Below are 21,537 nucleotides of genomic sequence, written 5' to 3' on the forward strand. Positions count from 1 at the left end.
CGTTCATGTTGTAAATTGTTTGTTCATTTAGATTTTCTAACTAGAAATTTAATTTTATAAACAAGTAATTAGTATTGAATTTCTCATTTTCCCGTAAATTTTTAGCAAATAACGAGAAGTTGTTTTGTAATATTGAATTTACATATTATCGATCTAAAATATTTTTATTGTTTTAACCTTCATCTCATTTTAATTGTTCTTAGATATAAATGTTAACATTCATCACATTTTAATTGTTTTGGGATATTAATGTTAAAATCTTGATAAAATACTCAAACTCTATAATATAACATTTTCTTAGCTTTTTGAAATAAGATAGAAGGGATTAAAAGCTTTATTTGGAAAGAAAATGACATATTTGAATAAAACAATTAAGTTTTTTTTTTCTCAAAAAGTAGTCGATTAGGACATTTATCAAATCGGGTTGATTTGTATCCAAAAGTTTTTTTTTCTCTATATACAACAATTTATGTTTTAAAATATTATAATGTACAATCCTATAAATTATAAATTGATGTGTATGAAAAAAACTGTTGTGTACGAATTAATTCCTTTATAAAAAAAATCATAATTTATTATAGTTACCGGAGAGAAATGGGTCCTAAGGTCTTTGAAATTTGGCCTCCACAACACAACCCTTTTACTTAAAACAATTATTTTTTCAAATCTTCCGCTTTCAATTTCGCAAAGCCTTACTATGAAAAACATGCCATGAGAAAATATGTTTTTATTTTCTTAAAGGCACAAGCGAAAATAACAAGATTATACTTGCGATACAGGTATTTTCGTAAGTTCTTCTGTGAAAATATCTTTATCGTAGGTGTCATCTGCAAAGATAACATAATATCATCAAAATTAGTGCTATTTTTTTCCTTTGTTACATGTTATCAAGTATTTTTCATTGGTAAATGAACCCAAAGTGAGTTGTGGATCATGATTATGAAGATTTAAATTATTTACAAAAACATAGAGTAATATCAGAGATGACATGTTTAAGATATTGGAACTTTACTTATTCATGACTTGATGTTGTATTTGTTCAAGGCACGCCATGGTGTTGTAGGTGTATTGTTTTTGCCATTTTCTTTGTAAAGGAAGAAATGGTAGAAAGTAATAATAGAATGGTAATATTGTTACTTATCAAAAATAGAATTGCAAAAATCGATACAACAAGATTGAAATTTGGTTGGTTCCTATCATATTTGAATTTAATTTGAACTCAGATCTATATATTAAAAATCAAAATCCATTTAAATTTACTTGATTAAAAATGATCGTAAGTAGACCTGACAATGAAGCGGGTTTGGAGCGGATCGGTCTTGATCCAAACCTGTTAAGTGATTTTCAAATGATGATCCAAACCCGACCCGTAACCCACAGCGTTTTGAATGATTAAACTCATACCCTTATCCACATGATCAACAGATTTCAACCCTTTTACCTGAATCATTTACAATATTAAGTTTATGCTATAATTATTCATTAAAACACACAAATGGAGTTGATTTTAAAGATTCTAGAGTTGATTATATTAGAATATTAGAAAACAAACTGGATTGTGGAATGTTGATAAGTCGATTACAACATTTTTTTTCTTGTTCTTGAATCTTGATTGAAACCCTTTTCTTCTTGCTTTTGAGTCTTGATTGTGGAGTATCGATTTCACAATCTATTTCAAAGATTATAGAGTCGATTATAGTGAGAGTCAACTGCAACCGGCTATTTAGATTAGAAACTAAACTGGGAAGTTGAAGTGGAACATCTAACAGTCTAACTCCTTGACTCATGTACGTGAAGATTGATAAATATATTATAACTTATTAATAATTATTTATATATCATAATTTTAGACCGGACGGATCATAAAAAGATCGGATCGATAGTGATCCATACCCAACCTTTTTAATAAAAGGGTTAACGAATATGGGTCGTTAACGGGTATAAAATATGATTCAAACCTATTAATTTTGCATAGGTTTGAAGCGGATCAGGGTCAAACCCCGCTCCATTATAAGGTCTAATCATAAGAATCGTTTAATTCTAATGAATACCCTTATTTGTAATTAATATCATGACACATGCATATTTCTGGATAAATATCCTGAATGTTCATTGTTTGTTAGGTGAGCTACATCTAGATAGTATAATTGCAAGGACAACATCTATTTCTCTAAACAATGTAATACGAAATTTATTAGTGAAAAAATCTATTTTATTTTGTCTAAAATTTGCACCAAAAAGAAAAAAAAAAACTAAATGTTTTAGTTGGATTTTTCTTTCTCTTACTCAGGAGACATCTTATTTGTCATTTATGGGGAAAAAATGAGTTATGATATATAATCCCTAATCCCTTATCAAGTTTATATAATAAATTAAAGAATAAGAGGAATGATGTGTGGAAAGGGTTTTGACTACAATGTCCTCATGGCTGACTTCAGTGGGACCACCTCCCACCCTCTCCTCATAATCCTGAAATTAAATTCCAAATAACAAAAATAATTCAAAAAAAGATAAAATAAATATAAACCAATATTTCTTAATAATATTGATACAACTGCTTTTGTCTGTATATGTTTGGATCCGCTCACCAAATCTATTCCCCCTTGCAAGAATAGAATACTTATTCCAAGCTGTAACTATTATTTCTTTGAAGACTTTGAAAATTAGATAAAACTTAAGAGCATCTTTAATTATACTTTATTTTTGAAATTTATTTTAGAATGTAAAATAGTTTTTATAGTGGTTTATTTTCAATCAAATTCTAAACTGTATGTTATATATAATCTAAATATAAAGTATATGAGAAATGGTATAATTTACATTCCAAATTTAAAATATAACTACTCTTTTTCTTTTATTAAAAATTAAATATCTTCCTACTTGTTCTTATACACCCCCTATCATTTTTAAATGATAATGTCATCAAAATTTATTAATTTTATTAAATATTATAAATATTGCAGCTTTAGATGTATAAGAAGATGGTAAGAATATATATATATATATATATATATATATATATATATATATATATATATATATATATATATATATATATATAATTTCTCTTTTTTATTTATAGAAAAAAATTAAATATTTTCTTACTTGTTCTTATACATCCCCTATCATTTTTAAATGATGACAAATGTCATCAAAAGTTATTAATTTTATTAAATATTATAAGTGTTGAAGTTTTAGATATATAAGAAGATGGTAAGAGAAAAAAAAAAATAATGTTTGATTTCTCTTCTTTTATTTATAGAATGTACAATAAAATTGGGGCTTTTACATTCCAAATTTATGATGTAATTGTTCATTTCTCATGTTTATAAAATGTAAAATAGAGTTCGGTTTGAGCCTTGCTCTATTTTACACCTTAGATTAATGTCTATGCTTAGTGAGGAAACTTCGGAATGTTTGGACACTTGGATAATGATAGGCTTGGCTCCGGATGGTGTCTTCCTCGAAGTGTTATTTTGGAGAGAATTGTTCATTGCTCGTTTGAGTGGTATACGTCTAGGATTAAAAAACATTCTCTAATTTGGACTTTGTGGTTACAAAAACATTGATCGTTTTATTAATCTTTTGTTGTTAAAAAAGAAAGGGTTTTGAGATGCTCAATAAGATGTATATCAGTAAATATACACAAAAGCATTATATCTGAATTTTGATCATGTATAATTAAGCAATTTGTTTCCTAAAACGCATGACAGTGACATTTTTATATGGGTACTGTCATAATAATAGCGAACTAAGATATTTACTTTTTTTTAAGAAACATAACGAGAAAGAAGCATCAGTGTGATATGGGGTTTTTCTTTGTCTAGTATTTATTTGGACTGAGTATAGTCATGCAACTTTTTTCATTTAAAATGAACTATTTGTGTTTGTACGTGTGGATGTCTATGAATGGTGGAAACTTTAGTAGTTTCTTGTGGATCATGATAGATGTGTTTGTCTTTTAACCTAATTTTATATTGTTTAAACTTTGATTGAGCAAATAAAAACCGATAAAATATAATGACTAAATACTTCAAATTTGTATTCTGAATAAACAAAATCCATGATAATGTAGTACGTAACGACGTAACGTTGTTAAGTTTAAAGCTAATTAAAGTAGAATAATTTAATTTATTTCACGTGCTAAATAAAGAAGATTATAAAGGTTATTTCATAACTAGGTAAGAACTCCATCCATATAGATAAAATATAATGGATAGTCGTTTTACCAATGTTTTCAAAACCGGTTTTAACCGGCTGGTCGAACCAGTTACACCGGAAATCAAGGAAGAAAACGGTTCAATTATCACCGGTTTTATGTATATTTCTGAACCGGATCGAACCGGCCGGTTTTTACAACAATCCGGTTGAACTGGTTCAATTAAACCGGTTGAACCGGTTAAATTGAATAAAAACACATGAAATTGAAACATTTTGCATAATAAACTTTGATAGTTTTTTTACATTTATTAAAATTTTTCTGAATAAAAACATATGATAAATGTTACGAAGTTTTTTGATGCGTTTATATTCATCTAAGACTTTATTTTCTTTTTAATGCACGTGGATGGATGTAAAACTTATGGTTATGAACTATTTTAATATATTTAGATTGATCTATAACTTGTTTTCATATGTATTTTATTGTTTGAAATTGTGGACATCAAATTCTTGATTTGTGTATGTGTGTATCCGTATGAAAATACGAAAAAAAATGAAATTTATAGAAACCGGTTTACTCAGCGGTCGAACCTGTTAAACCGGTTGAACCGGAAACCGGTAAACACACCGGTTCAATTAAAAAAACCGGTTTTTAAAACATTGCGTTTTACATCAACACTAGCAATCATGACCTATTATATATATATATATATATATATATATATATATATATATATATATATATATATATATATATATATATATATGCTTAGGTTATTCTGTTCTAACTAATTATTGTATGGATGTAAGATTGATTGTGAATCAACCATTTTAGTTATTTTAAGAAAAAAATTTCTATCGGAAAAAACATTATTAATTGTGATAGATTTTCAAAAAAAATTCTAGTTAGGAGTTCAACAAAATAAGATAAGTACCTCGAACAAGAACTTCGGTATAACATGCAAAATAAACTTCTAAAAGACTGAAATAAAAAAAAAAATTGAAAACTGAACATAGTATTTAACATGGTTCGATCAATCTAGCCTACAACCAAGATATATATATATATATATATATATATATATATATATATATATATATATATATATATATATAGAGAGAGAGAGAGAGAGAGAGAGAGAGAAAGAGAATTTTATTAAATTTCAAGAAAAATTATAGTCACTCACAAAGTTGCACATCACTTGAGTTTTCAAAACAAAAGAATCTCTCTCTTTTTTACAAACTGTTCCAAAATGTTCTCAACCTGAGAATTAGTGTTCTCTTGAATGTACTAAAAAAACTAGCATAAGGAATAATGAATGGGTGTGTACTATTTATAGGAAAGCATGAAATACACTAATATGGTGGGTCAGGAACATCTAGAATTAGCCTATAAAGGGGATGCACTAATTATGAACCATTCTCAGGACGTCATATATATGCTTCTAGAACATTCAACCTTGATGGATATGTATGACCACCTGCCATGTATATGGGAGTGTATCATGCCTGCCAACACATCATATGAGCGCTTTTAGCTATATCTTGAGCACATTCTAGGCTTCCAGAATTGCTGGAACACATTCTCCAAATGCCCCAACAGATTTAGGACTTAACTTATTTTCGCCAAAGGGAGCGTTCTCTCACTAAGGTAGCACCTTTTCGCACCATGAGCACCTTTGCTGAAGTCTTCACATCCTAATAATCTTTAACATAAAGGCTTAAAAAATTAGTCTTCATCTGTCATTCAATTCTTCATCATTCCTCGATTACTCTATCTATTCATCCCTTTCTCTCTCTCTCTCTCTCTCTCTCTCTCTCTCTCTCTTTCTCTCTCCCTCTCTTTTGTCAACATTATTCCTTAAAGTCATGGAAGGGTAGTTAAATCCATGCATAACTTCAAATTCTTAATGGTAACAAACTTGGTACATTCATGTTTTGAGTTCATCATAAAGACTTTCATCAGTTTAGCAACCCCTTAGTTCACCATCTTGAACTCCCTAGAAAACTACATATTAAGTTAGTTGATCTTTTATGTGTCGAAGTCATCAATCAACACGACATTAACATTCAACATGAGGATGATATAAATGGAGCTGCACTTCATCACGTAAGAATAATGATCCACCTCATGTCTTCTGTACTAGCTCCTCTTCATAAAGTTATCGAACTTCAAGTACCACTGCTTTGAAGCTTGCTTCATGATATACATAATTTTCTTCTTCTTTGACACCAACTTTTTTTTACCAACCGTAAGAGAACTCTCTAGATGTCCCTTGTAGATGTCATCTGCAAAGTTATTAAGGTGAAAAGTTTTTTTCACATCTATATGATCCAAATATAGATCTTCAAAGGCTACTGCATTTAAGACTGATCTAATTGTTGGTGTTTTCACAATTAAAGAATCAACCTCTCATTTTTGTTGGAATCTCTTGATCACCAATATTCCTTATGTAACACCATAAAATTTAAGACTAGGTTCTTAAATTAATAAAGTAAACAAAAGAAAGAAAATTTATATATTTAAACCATCAAGGAATAATCATATCATTAGTTGAAATCAAGTTTAGAAAGTTAGAAGTAAAAATAATGGTATTTTAAAAGTTAAAAGGGACAAAATTGGCAAATTGGCAAAGTGAGTTGACCTGAGGGTTGACTTAATTAATGGAAGAGACTACGAAAGTTATATAATGGATAAAGGACGACTTGTTATGTCAACCTTTTAGGAAAATATGAAAATAAAGGAAGTACTGGTAAATTTGGCAAAAGATGTAAACTAGAGCGACCAAATATAGATATTGTTTAGGAAATAAGATGCACACACTCCCCACATTCACTTCAAATCATGATTTGCAAGCAAGAAGCCATCTCATGGTGATTTCTTCATCTTATTCCATCTTGGGTTGATTCAAGTGGATAATTAAGTAACCAAGAAAATAAAGGAAGGAGCAAGGGCTTACAAGGTATAATTTCTCTTCCTTTCAACCTAGAAATCATTTTTGTGAAACTGATAGAACCTCACTATCAATTTTGGCTTCAGTTGATGATCATGATTTGGTTTTCTAACCTCCCGTGAGCGGTTTCCATGTTTCTAATCTCAATCTAATTATCTCCATGAACCCTAAAAATCTAATTTGTGTATTTTATATATGTAAGTTATTATGGAATGGATTCAATGACCTACATGATGTTTGATGACAATGAATCCAATTGGAATGCTAAAACACATCCATGATTGTAGACTTATTGAGCAATTGGAATGCTCAAACATATCTATGATGACACCAAAGGATTTAATGAATTATGGTATGTTTGTTGAGCAAATGAAGTTCATAACCTTGAATAGATGTTATTAGAATGATTTGGATTGTAAATACTATGTGTTGATTGATTATTGGTTGAATCCATGGAGTTTGTGCTCTTAAGGGCAAAATGAGAAATTTAGAATGGAATTGGACATTCCATGACCCCATTAAGGACTTAACATGAGATTTATGTAAAAAAATAATTTCCTGTAGAGTTGAACTGGAAAGTAGTAGCAATCTACATTAGTGACTTAGGTGAGTACATGTTGGCATATTTCCATTTTAAGTAGACGGAAAAATGATCTAATGATCATGAAATACCAATGCTTTGATATATGAAACGTTTAGAAAAGAACCTATTAAATACTTTGGAAGGAATTTTTTGAAAGAATGTATTGAAAGCAAACACGTTTGAAAACAAAGAATGTTTTAGAAGAACGAATGTTTTGAGAACATGTTTATAATGTCCTAAAAGTACCAAGTAATTTTTTTTATTTTAAACCACCTAAACCATACAACCATTTATTCAAAATTGAACAATGTATATAAAATTATGAAAACATCATACTATATCAAAGAGAGTGCAGAATAAATCTCTGGGGGATGCAGTACGATCGAGTCGAGTCCTTCCCTTTCGAACCATAAGTACCTGAAACATTTTAAACATGAAACCATAAGTACAAAGCTTAGTGAGTTCCTCAAAATACCACAAACCATACATAACATGATGGGTCTATTTAACCCTAGGTGAATGCTATGGGAAAAATTATTGTCTTACCATCATTTCCTACCATGGACTAAATCATGGTCTTTACTTGTACAAGTCCAAAGGGCCAGATTCTTGTCTTCCATATAATTTCCAGGGGCTAAACCCTGGTCTTTCATACAAATGCCAGGAGACAAATCTTGGTCTTCCATGCAAGAGTCACAAAGATAACTAGCACCCTATGTAGTAGAGTGAGATGACGCACCTCACAAATGCAATCGACAACTAGGAGGCTCACACAGTCGAAAAGTGGGTGATACACACCTCCTATGAATCATACAATGTAAAATCTCAAGCTACCTTCTAACACTAGCCCCTTGAATAAAAGTCAAACCAAGTTAAAAGTCAACGGTTAAGATTAACAATCAAAGTCAACTCAGCCGCCCTCCATGTCGTGGCCAAATAATGGCCACGTTGTGGCCATCCAGCTTGATCTCGATCAAAATCCACTATGATGTCGTGGCAGGCATGCTACGATGTCGTGGCAGGGATGCTACCATGTCGTGGCAGAGTCTAACCAAAACAATCACAAAATTCCATATTGCCACGTCATGGCACCCATCTCGCCACATCGTGTCTACTGTATTGGGAAAACTTGATTGATTAAATCCCTAATTTGAAAAGCTCCTTGTTCATACTTTCCAGTAAGCTTCATGGGACCCTAGTGGTCTTTAAAATCCCAAATTTATGAACATGCATGTCCTTTACCCATCTAGGTCAAAATGAAGATAAAATTACCAAGGTAAGCTATAAAGTTACAAACTTTATCTCATCTATCCAACCCAAACTAAAAAATGAGCCAAAACATGAAGCAAAATCTAGATCTAAGAAGAGAGAGCCAAAACGATGGAAATATGAGGACATAAAATGAGCCCAAAAGATGCACACAAATAGAACAGACAAGTTTCTTGAACATCTATGCACAAAAACACCTTATTCTTCCTTCTAAGATCACAAAAACACCAAAAGTGAGCCAAGAACTTCAACAGGAGGCTAGGGCTTATCAAGGGTGCTTTGGGAGGCAATGGAGGTTGAGGGAGGAGGAAACCCTAGCCATAACTTACCTTAAATAGTGCATAAAACCTAGAAATTTAGGGTTTGCTAAAACCTAGTCACCACGTCGTGGAAATGCATGGCTATGTCGTGGCAACCATTTAATGCAAACGCGACCCTGGCAGAATGCCATGTCATGGTGATACCTTCACCAACTCGTAGCCAATTGAAATTCCACAAATGAAATGTAGAAATTATACCTAAAATTTGGGTGCTACAATTCTCCTCCACTTGACTCATATTTTTTCCTCAAAATCCGTTGTCGCAATTAACTCAAGGTAATGCCCCCTCATATCCTCTTCAGATTCCCAAGTCCATTTAGAGCCCTTCCAGTGATGCCATTGCACCTTCACCAAACCCACATCATTGTTACGTAAGGACTTCGTCTTTTTGTCTAAAACAGTAACCAGTCTCTCCACATAATTCAGGTACTCATCAACCTAAATGTCATCCAAGGATACTATTGTGTAATCATCAGCCAAATACTTTCGAAGCAGAGAGGCGTGAAATGTGTTGTGAATATGACTAAGCTCAACAAGTAGATCTAAACAATATGCGACCTTGACCACCCAAGAGACAACTATGAATGGTCCAATGAATTTTTGGCCCAACTGTACCTGCTTCCAAAACCAGATGGAACCTATCTAATATGACTCCTTCAGAAGCACGAGATCTCCCACCTAAAACTCAAGGTCGAAATAGCATCGATCAAGGTAACTCTTCTGCCTACTCCGTGCGGTCTGTGACCTAACCCACACCTGTTGAATCAACTCTGTGGTCTTGAGCACTACTTCAGCGCTCCCCATCACTCACTAACTGACCTCACCCCAACAATTCGAAATCTAACATCTCATACCATAAATTAGCTCAAAGGGAGGCATACCAATGTTGGCGTGGTAACTGTTTTTGTAGGAGAATTCCACTAAAAGAAGGTAAGTATCCTAGTTCCCAGCAAAATTCAACACACAGGCACACAACATATCCTCAAGTGTCTGAATTGTCCGCTCACTCTAACCATCACTCTGCGGCTGGTAAGCAGTAATGAAAAGCAATCGAGTACTCAACTCCAAGTGAAACTTCATCCCACTACTAGAATATATGCCTTTAATGACGCGCAAACCACGACACGTACTGATTTATGTTACGCAAAAGAGAGTAACCTTACAATAGTGTCATCTCTTCAAAAAATTTAAGGATTTACGTCACACATTTTTGCGTGACCTTAAATTAATGTCTAAAGAAAAAAATTAAAAACATGGAGGGTGCTTTATCTTAAAAACACGTCTTCTATGTATGTTGCTTTATAATTTTAATGTAACGCGCCTTTCGACATCAGGGAAATGAAATCCCCAAAATTTTAAAAACCCACCTTCTACCTTTTTTTCTATCCTTCATCTTCTCAATATCCTCTCCGATCCGCTTCTCCCCTACTCATGTCCTCCTTCTTATCTGTCTCATCGAACATCTCATTCCTCACATTTGCCGTTGACCACTGGTCCTTCCCTATTGGCCATGCTCCTACTGAATTATCATTTATCCAAGCACAATCGGTGGTGTCTATCTACTTTTCTTCTCCTATTAATTTATGAAACTCGAATCCTAGTTAAATCGAGTCCAAATTCTCTTTGCACCCTGAATATGATGACACCTTTGAAGCCATTTTCTACATCTCTGTATCATCAATATTACAACCCTCCTAGGTCAAAATCACCGATTATTGGATCGATTGTGATTTGTCTTTTTAGGGTTTTTTTTTTCAAAAGAGATTGGAGATCCTATACTATCAGAAAGATTGGAGCTTTTGATGATGATAAGTCGGACCCATCCACACTCATTCTGCTATCTACTAAAGTTGATCTTCTTTCATTCTGCTGATATTCTTAGAAAAGAACCAAAGCACGAAACCTTTGTAAGGATGAGAATCATTCCATCTGGTAATCTTCTCTCTCTCTTTTCAATTTCATCTGAGTGGGAGTCCTAGGTACCGATCACATTCATAATCATTCATGTTAAAGTCATCAATTGATCGGTGCTTGTTGACATCCCATTGGTTGATGAGAAATTTCCAACTCAAGGTACCTGCTATGACTGTATATAGATCTTTCCAAAGTTGCTTGAGTATCATTTTTAGACTACAAGAACTCAATTGATTTTTACCTTGTTTCCAGTTTAGTGTGATGCATGAAAGAGTCCTACTTGTAAGGACTTTTGTTCATTGTTGTTATGTAATTTTGTATAGTTGTTAAGATTATTAATATGATTTTAATATAGTATATATATATATATATATATATATATATATATATATATATATATATATATATATATATGAATGATAGTGTTGGGACATTAGCTCTTGGACATTTCTATGATAAAGATACAGTTGCAGCAGTTGTAATTGGAACAGGAACAAATGCATGTTATTTGGAGAGAGTTGATGCTGTTATAAAATGTCAAGGTCTTCTCATGACTTTAGGGGGAATGGTATCTTTAGTCTTTCAATTATCAATGAATTCATAAAAAAATAATAGTTCAATTCACTTATGTAATGTAAATTAACTTCAATTAGGTTATAAACATGGAATGGGGTAATTTTTGGTCCTCACATTTACCTAGAACATCATATGACATTGATCTTGATGCAGAAAGTCAGAACCCAAATGATCAGGTTAATTTAGTTATTTTTATCCAAGATAATTTTCATTCTATAATTTCCATATTTTTTTACTTGATATGATTTTTGTGATTAATAATACAGGGTTTTGAGAAAATGATATGAGGAATGTACTTAGGTGACATTGTAAGAAGACTAATTCACAAAATGTCATTAGAATCAAATATTTTTGGACCAGTTTCCTCTAAGCTTTCAACAAGATTCGTGTTAAGGTATGTCATAAAATGAAAACTCTTTACTCTTTTTACCAATATAGGGGTAGCAATGTAAAGTACATTGTTTAGATTGATAAAAAGTTCTCAACAAATGGGATTACAAAAATAAATTTATATTTCGTTTCTTGAAAATACTCAGTACACTATTAATGGCTGCTATGCATGAAGATGACACCCCAAACCTGAGTGAAGTTGCCAAGATTCTAGAAAAAACCCTAAATGTAAGATTTTTCCTAGTTTCTATATAAAAAAACTTTTTTGAATCGCGGTTTATTTTCTTTTTTGAAAAAAGATGTGTTTTTTTTAAATTAATTATCAGATAAACGATGTTCCACTGAAAGTGAGAAAACTGGTGGTGAAAATATGTGATGTAGTGACAAGAAGAGCTGCAAGGTTAGCAGCTGCAGGCATTGTGGGAATTTTGAAAGAGATTAGTAGGGATGGGACTGCAGGGATTACAAGTAGAAGGGTTAAAAGTGGAAAAAGTGGGAAATGAGAAGAACAGTTGTAGAAATAGAAGGTGGATTATATTTAAGCTACAAGATTTTTAGGGAATATTTGAATGAAGCAGTTGCAAAAATATTGCAGAAATCCCAACAAACATTATTTTTAAAGGATCTTGATGGAATGGAATGACTCTCAATTCGTATTTTGTTAGAGTGTGATTTTTATTGCATCATTTGCTGCAGCACTTAAGTACCCTGATTTTCACCCTCTTTACCACACATTTTTTTTCTTTCTAAAAATGCAGCAAAAAATAAGGAAGAAGAGAAGGGCAGAATGGTAATTCATGCCATAGGAAGGGCAATTGTGTTAGGTTGAGAATTTTAATGGGGTTTTCACTGTGGAAAGGTATGATTGTATACTACGTTTTTTCTTTGTTTTCCTATCCCGATTCTTAGTTTAAGTGAGTTGTTTATCCCATTTTGTTTGATGCTGTCATGAAATGTTTCAGCACATTGCTGCAATCTGTCCCTATCTTATAAAAATCATACAAGACTATCAGATTGTCCAAAAATCATGAAGTCTAGTTTTTTTGGAAAGGTTAGTGTATCTATTTTCACTAAACTTTTGACCACTTTTCCTAATTCCAATTCCTTTAAGGGTATAAGTACCAATCTTTGCAGACTGGTCCATACAACCTACTGTTTGCATCAATCAACTTCAAAAATTCATAAAGACTCCAAATGCCATGAGGTAAAATCCTATAATCAGGTATGGAAGTCTATTTTCATCCTTACCAAGGGCTTAACTTAATTCCAAGCACAAAAGTGCAGTTTTATACAAGAGTGCAGACTAGCCTGAAAATTCACAAATTTCATGTGCTAACTTGTCATGTGCACAAGTAATTCCACGAAGCATAATTTATGTAATAGTGAAAATGATCCAACATTTCATTTGAAATGTTTTCAGATCTTGAAGTGAGTAAATATCAAGTGATTTTTGAAATCCATGTTATATATACACATTCCTTTATCTGTTTTGTTTCATGTATGACACTTACACTTTAAGCTTTTACCTTTTGATAGTGGTATGTATGGCTTAATCCCCATAAGATTTTTGACTTAATGTACAAAGGACAACTTAATAGAGAAATTCAGCTCATTGTGTGATAATTTCTTAATCTTTCTCTCATTCATTATAGGGAATTTTTGCAAGATTAGTTTCCAACGATTTTGCGCCCAAGGTACCCTTTTGTGTTCTTTAAGTATTAACACTCCTTGTGAAATATGATTTTAAATCTTTCAATAATTGATTTTCTTTTTTCTTGGATTTGACAGTGGGATATTCCAAATTTGGATATTCCTACTTCTGAGCCTGAACTAAACTTGCCCATAGCCTTGAGAGAGCCTTTCATGTGAACTTTCTAGGTTTATCATAGGAATGTCCGAATGACAGTTATGCCCTTCCTACCATAAAAAACTATTTATCAATTGATTTTTGTATCATGCAATTTATATTACCTAAAAATTTCAATTTTGGGATTTGTAAATTTAGTTTTTTGAAGTGAAATATTCAAGTTCACAAAAGATGATAAATGATGATGGGTTTCAACGAGCACTTTGTATGATTGACAGTGGCCAAAATGACATTGTTGATGCATTTGCCAAGAAGTATTCATATGCCCAAGTTGGAAAAAGAATGCCATCAAGGTGAGATTAAATTGTAAAAAAAAGGACATAAATAGCCCAAACAGTTAAACTTTTGACTCATTTCCATTTTATATTTATTTTTTTGTCCAGAGTATACATGATAATCGTGGTAGTAAATTTTGAGTTCCCAACACTGATTGGTTTCTTGTTATGTTCAAATCTTAACATCTATCATGGCAACCTTCAACAATAGTTTTGGATTGACACCTTCTAGCAGAAGATATCGTGTACGTGTTCTTGTGCTGCTATTGTGGATTCGGGAACATCCTTGCTTACTGGTCCAACTGTATGTATCTCAGGTGAAGCTTCTGTAATAACTATTAATCTCAGGGATTTCAAGTTTTTCATATTTCTTGTATCTAATTAGTTTGTAAATTTATGTTACAACTTCTATTGATTTGTTTTCTATAATAAATATTATGCAATATTAGCAATGTGTTACATTTACTTACTATTGGAATGATTATTTGTATTTGACATATTAGTGCAATGAATTATCTTTATTGTTTATGGTATTTTATTTTGTATTATTAGACTTTTAGTGTGTTATTTAATTTGAAAATTAGTAAATCTATCAAAAATATATAATTTTGAAAACATTTAAAATTATGACACACAAAATGCGTCTCGTCTTCCTTTATGATAGGGGCTTCCTTGATACACATTACGTGTCATAAACACACGTGTCGTAAGGTTACAACACGCAAATGTGTGTCGTCTTCCTTTATGACAGGGCCTTCCTTGATACGCATTGTGTGTCATAACCGTGAGTCGTAAATGTGTGTCATAAATGTGCGTCGTAAATAGACGACACGTAAAAGCGTGTCGTTTCTCGTTATGACAGGGCCTTCCTTGACACACATTTGCGCGTCGTCTGAGCATTTTACGACACACATTGCGCGTCGTAAAATGTTGTTTTTCTAGTAGTGTCCAAAACCTGGAAGTAAATCAGGCGTTGGGGTTGTAAACAAATGAAACCGACACTCCATATGATGTGTGACAACTGGCAAATTTTGGGTCAAGAAAGGTATAAAGTGTATCTATGTATAAGTAAAACCACATCATGACTTTGTTGCAATAAATCCTTGAAAGCCACAAGACCTCATTTATTTATATAAGTAAAAATATATACATACTTTGAAAACCATGTTCGTAATGAACCTGTGAAAGACAACATTTAAGAACAAAAATCATAAATTAAACCTTTCTTTATTGTTTTTGGCCTAGGACCCCAAACAATCTTGTAATTTCGGTTTGCACTAGAACCGAAATCACCTTTTAGTGGGTGATACCCAACTGAAAACACCATTTAAGGATGGATTAGAATTGAAATCATGCTTGACCGACCCACTAGACCGAGATCCATCTAAACCGACGACTTTAGTGTTCTTGGTTTCTCTTGGACAAAAATCAAGGCGATCTTGGTTGATGCATGGACCAAAATCACATATGATTTTAGTGGTTTCCATGGAGAATTCAGCTGGAAAAGTAGATAAGGAAGGTTGACTTTGTGACTTGATGTTTCATCCTTTTCCAATAAAAAATATTACCCAACGGTTACCCACGTAATTATCCAACAATTAACTAGGAAAATATCCCATCACCATTTCCTCCTTATCTTTGGCCGAAATCACCCCATAAATCCCCCACCATTTCCATCTTACTTGTTGTTACTTTGTTTTCTCTCAAAGAACCAAGTCCAAATCCTCAAAGTTCAAATTCTCCAAGCTTGTTCTTAGAATTTTGGTAAGCTTTTCTTGTTAATCTAGTGTTTTTATACACTTTCATGTTAGTTTCATCTCATTTACACACATTATTATATGTTAAAACTCTTAGGATAATATCACCTTCAAAGAGTTCATTAACCACATTCAAGTGTTTTCGGCTTGAAGACCTTCACAATTATCTATTTTATCCAATCCCAACCACACTCAAGGTGAGTTCATACCCCCACATTTTTTGAGATTTTCATGTTTTAGGAGAGGGGGATACAAGTAAAAGTTGGTTTATCATACAAATACTTGCTTGTTTCAATATAAAACATTATTGCATTAAATATGACTATCACTAGCTTTTGGACAATGATTTGTGATATAATAGTTATGAGATGAAAAACTAACAACAACAAGATATAAACTATGTTATTTAATCATAAGCAAAATTATGATTTCAATACAACCAAATTTTTTTTGGAGCTGTTTACCAAAATATAGTTTTTCTAACAAAAAGGGTACATTTCAATTATTTCACCATTTTATGGGTTACAACCCAAACATATGATGTTTGACCTTACATTTTGAAACTAGACAAGATAATGACTATGTATTTATATAAATGATTATATAAATGTTGTTAACAAACAAACACGATAAATTATTATTGGTATAGTTTGGGAGTCACAAACACTACACTATCATTTTCGGACGAAACATATAATTATTTAAAGGTATAATTATTTCATTTACAAGAAAAAGGGGTTTTCAGTTCATGTAAATTGGTTGATACAATTTTTGTGAGACATTTGGCTTCACCGTACCTACCATAGTACACAACAAGTCTTGCATTATAACCAGAGTCTCATGTAGGGAGAGCGTGACACTTGTGTATAGATCTATACAGGATTGATAACCCCGCACCTCAGCTCTTAGCTACAGCTAGATCGGCCAGTATAGGGTGACAAATGTCGTAACAGTTCCGACGCTTGAAGAACATCGTAGCAGGCCACTAGTGACATTAGTATGGTTATAATAACTCACATGAAGTATTAACAAAACATTTGGTTTATGGGTTAACATACATTCAAGTAGTTTTATATAAAGAGAAAACTTCATAATACCATTTTTTAGTAATACATTACTTACAATTTTAGTCTTGGGATTTACAGTTCATTTTTCAAGAAAATATTGGATTTTCTGAAAGTATACAACTATCATTTCTCACGAAACTGTTACAAATCCTTCTCAAACAAAACACTTATGAACTCACCAACTTAATTATTGACACTTTTCAAAATCACTTGTATTCTCAGGAAATCAGTAATCAGGTAATCAAAGAGTTTCTTGGAGGATGGGGCTTCGTCGCATCATGTTATTTATTTTTGTCATATGTATTTGATATCATGTAGACAATGTTTTTTAGCACATTGTAAACTTATTAGATATTTAATACAATGGTTGTAATGCTTTGATCGATACTATTCAATTGTTATGATACTTTACATGAAAGTCATCCACCCCAGACATTTCCGTTGTTCTGGTTTGGAGGTGTGACAGATTGGTATCAGAGCATTGTTTATAGTGAACTAAGTATATCAAACCATGTAAGATATACAACTATAAATACAATGGGGCTAAAATACTCTGAATAAGAAGTATACTTTTAAAATATAATAGTATTTTTATAAAAAGTATACATAGATGCATGCATACTAGAAACAATGTCATAATAAGAAACATATAAAAAGTATTTAGAGGAGTTAAACACTACGGTTAAGCCTAGACAGTTATGTAATCATATCTAGGGTAAATATGGCCTGACCAACTATATTTATATGAGATATGACTAACTTGTGTTTAGGAATGGTCATGGTGGGAAACGAGTCTAAAACTTACCAACCATATATACCAAGAAACTCTAGAATCAAACATAAAGATTAAAATACTATAAGAGTATTCTAGAATACTACAGAATCATACACTTAATCCTTTCATGTATTTCTCATATCTCTATTCTTGCACAGACGTTATGGTAGGATTTTACATGCCTGGAGACCCCTATTTCCCTAACCAGGGGAATGGTGGGTGGATCGAAGAGGATCCCGGAGAGGATCATGAGGAAATAGTGGAAGAAGAACCTGAAGAGGATCCAGAGGAGTAGGAAGAAGACGAGGAAGAAGAAGAGGAGGACTCTGATGCAGAGTCCGAAGTCATAAATCCTCCTTACATCACATGAGTTCCCGCACATCGTTTGGGCTAACAGCGACCCATGCCCCGCTGGGCGGAGGACCTGGAAAGGTGGAGCCGGCAGCAACATCAGCGTTCTCCATACGGCATGGAGCAAGGTTTCTATAACCTCAGTCACGGGGGACCGGTAGACAGTTCCCTCCCTATTATGGTTCAACAAATCATCCACCTTGGAGATCAAACCAGGGCGTCGGCGAGTCGGATCATGGAGCTGGGGGCCGCTGCTGACACACAGGCTCGACTACTGGAGAGGGACTATCCTTGGACATGTCACCTTATTGACCGCCTCCATGAGGACCTCACCACCGCTCGAGCGGAAACAAGGGAGTATTAGGAGAGGCACTCGGCTCTCGAGGAGAGGGTGACTGCAGCTGAGTGCCGGATAGCGGAGATGCAGGCCTCCATGACTTCATCCCATGGCCCATAGGAGACTACCCGCGACGTGTAAGGATTATCCTACTCATGTCTTTATTTTATTTACAAGTAACAGTTGGTGCTACTCTTTCATGTAGACCTTCTTAAAGGTGAATTTTCATAAAACTATGAACTAGTACCATAATATCAATGAAATGGGTATGCATTTTTATCTCATTGGATGTTGCAATTTGTTATGCAATTGTTTACATATTATAGTAATTTTCATTTGTGAATTGCTTACAAATTTCAATGACAACGAGATTTGATACATACATAAACAAGGCATTCCATTATGGTAATGTCCGATTCATAAACTCTTATCAGAGACTTATCGTCATTCCACCTTTAAATTTTATGGTAGAAAAAAATGCCACCACCGGAAATCTAACAGGCGCTTCAACAATACATCAGCGCCACAACCACCATCACCTCCACAAATGGATTCTAGTGTGTTCTAGGTTGCCGCTGTGGCCCAAATCAGCAGTAACAACAACGGAAGCGGAAACGGGACTAATAGTTCCAACCAAGGGGAGAACAAAGGGCACCAGTGAATGTGCTCCTACAAAGAATTTATGAACTGCAAGTTGAGGACCTATCATGGCGACGACGGAGTCATCACTTTGACAAGATGGTTTGAAATGACCGAGTCTATATTCGAAATTTGGGCATGCCTGGATGAGTACAAAGTCATATATGTTGCATGTACGTTTGCAGACTCAGCCTTGTCGTGGTGGAACAACCACGTTAAAACTTTGACTCTAGCCGTTGCCAATGCTATGAGTTGGGAGGATTTGAAAGCAATGATGCTCGAGGAATACTGTCCAAGGAGCGAGATGCATAAATTGGAACAGGAGTTGTGGGAACACGCCATGAAGCGCTCTGACATTGCCATCTATAATGCCCACTTTAACAAACTGGAAAACTCTGTGCCTGGGAATGGTCACCCCAAAGGCCAAGAAAGTAGAATATTACATTTGGGGGCTATCTGGTCATATCCGCCAACCCAAGCACCCTCGACAGTGCCAAGCGTTTGGCACAAACTCTTGTCGACCAGGGGGGTTCGTCAAGGCATCATAACCACTATGCCCGAACAACCAAAACAGGGAGACAACAAGTGGAAGTTCGGGAATAAAAAAAGAGCCAACCCGCTCAAGATCCGGCCAAGAAACAACAAACTGTGGCTGTCCATGCCATCACCTCCCTTACCACCCCTGTACCAACCAATCAATATGTTGGGACTCTTCCAAAATGTGACAAGTGCAGCTACCACCACCATGGACCCTGCTGAGAAATGCAATGTAACAATTGCAACAAGAAGGGGCACATAGCCCGTTTATGCAAAGCACCGGCACAAAAAACCACTCAAGCCGCTAATGCTGGGGTGAGTCACGCATGCTACAGTTGCGGTGAAACCCGACATTTCAAGAAGGACTGCCCGAAGGCACATAATAGAAATAATGGAGGCATAGGAAGGGTTCTAACGATGGGGCATGAGGAGGCCATGAGGGATCCCACCGTGGTTATTGGTAGGTTTCTCCTAAACAACTCATACGCATTCATACTTTTCGATAGTGGTGTGGAGAAAAGTTTCGTGAGCCACCAGTTTAAACACTTACTCAAATAGAAACCCCAATCGCTAAATGAAACATTCACCGTAGAAATGGCCAATGGAAAAACTGAAAGCACTAAAGATATATTCGTAGGGTGCATACAAACTCTAAACAATCATTCCTTCCAAATCGGCCTGATGTCAGTCGCAATAAGTAGCTTTGACGTTATCATTGGCATGGATTGGTTAATTCCTCACCATGCCAAAATATTCTTTTATGAAAAGGTTGTTCGCCTTAACCTACTAAATAGTGAAAACCTCGTCATTTATGGTGACAAGCCCAACATGAATCTACAACTGAACTCTTGCATCAAGGCTCAGAAGTATCTACACAAGGAATACCACGCCTTCTTAGCCCACATGGTGGATGAGAAACAAGGAGTGAAAGACATCAAAGATATTCTCGAGGTCTGTAAATTTCCCGATGTATTTCCAGAAGACCTTCCGGGAATACCACCCGTATGGAAAGTCGAGTTCAGAATCAACTTGATTCTTGGATCCAACCCCATAGCCAAATCTCCATACCGCTTAGCATCGACTGAAATGCAGAAACTGTCCAGTCAACTGAACGAGTTACTTAGCAAAGGATTTATCAGACCGAGCTTCTAACCTTGGGGAGCACCGGTCTTGTTCGTGAAAAAGAAAGACAGATCTTTTCGCATGTGTATAGATTATCAAGAACTGAACAAACTCACTATCAAGAATCGTTATCCCCTCCCTCAAATCGACGACTTATTTGATCAACTACGAGGATCTAGCTACTTCTCAAAGATTGATCTAAGGGCGGGGTACCATCAACTGTGAATTCAGGAGGAAGATATTCCTAAGACGACATTCTGAACTCGCTACAGTCACTACGAGTTTGTAGTGATTCCCTTTGGCTTGACTAATGAACATGTGGCGTTCATGGCCCTAATGAACTGTGTGTACCGACCTTACCTGGATAAATTCGTGATAGTGTTCATCGATGATATACTAATCTATTCACGAAGCAAGGAGGAACATAGTCAGCACCTACAGCAGGTCTTGGAGATGTTAAGGGCAGAAAAGTTATACTCAAAGTTCTCGAAATGCGAGTTCTAGATTCGAATAGTAGATTTCTTGGGGCACATAGTCAGTGAGGAAGGGATACATGTGGATGCCTCTAAAGTCAAGGAGATTGAAAACTGGGCAACACCTAAAACACCGACAAAGATACGCCATTTTTTGGGCCTTGCTGGCT

At 34.2% G+C, this 21,537-nt stretch overlaps 1 protein-coding gene and 1 pseudogene across 1 annotated transcript; both read left to right on the forward strand.

Annotated features, from left to right (window-relative positions):
• Window positions 1-11,613: 11,613 nt before the first annotated feature.
• Window positions 11,614-12,810, forward strand: LOC145089988 (hexokinase-3-like; annotated as a pseudogene).
• Window positions 12,811-20,366: 7,556 nt separating this feature from the next.
• Window positions 20,367-20,924, forward strand: LOC145089989 (uncharacterized). The gene has a single exon (XM_079028352.1). The coding sequence runs from the start codon at window positions 20,367-20,369 to the stop codon at window positions 20,922-20,924; it is 558 nt and encodes a 185-aa protein (XP_078884478.1).
• The last annotated feature ends 613 nt before the right edge of the window (window positions 20,925-21,537 follow it).

Source organism: Lactuca serriola, chromosome 2, assembly GCF_051521515.1.
Source record: "Lactuca serriola cultivar US96UC23 chromosome 2, Lser_US96UC23_V15, whole genome shotgun sequence".
NCBI classification, from domain to species: Eukaryota; Viridiplantae; Streptophyta; class Magnoliopsida; order Asterales; family Asteraceae; genus Lactuca; species Lactuca serriola.

Excerpts from the sequence above, each read along its gene's own strand:
- LOC145089989 (XM_079028352.1), top strand. The coding sequence starts at position 20,367 with ATGGCCAATGGAAAAACTGAAAGCACTAAAGATATATTCGTAGGGTGC.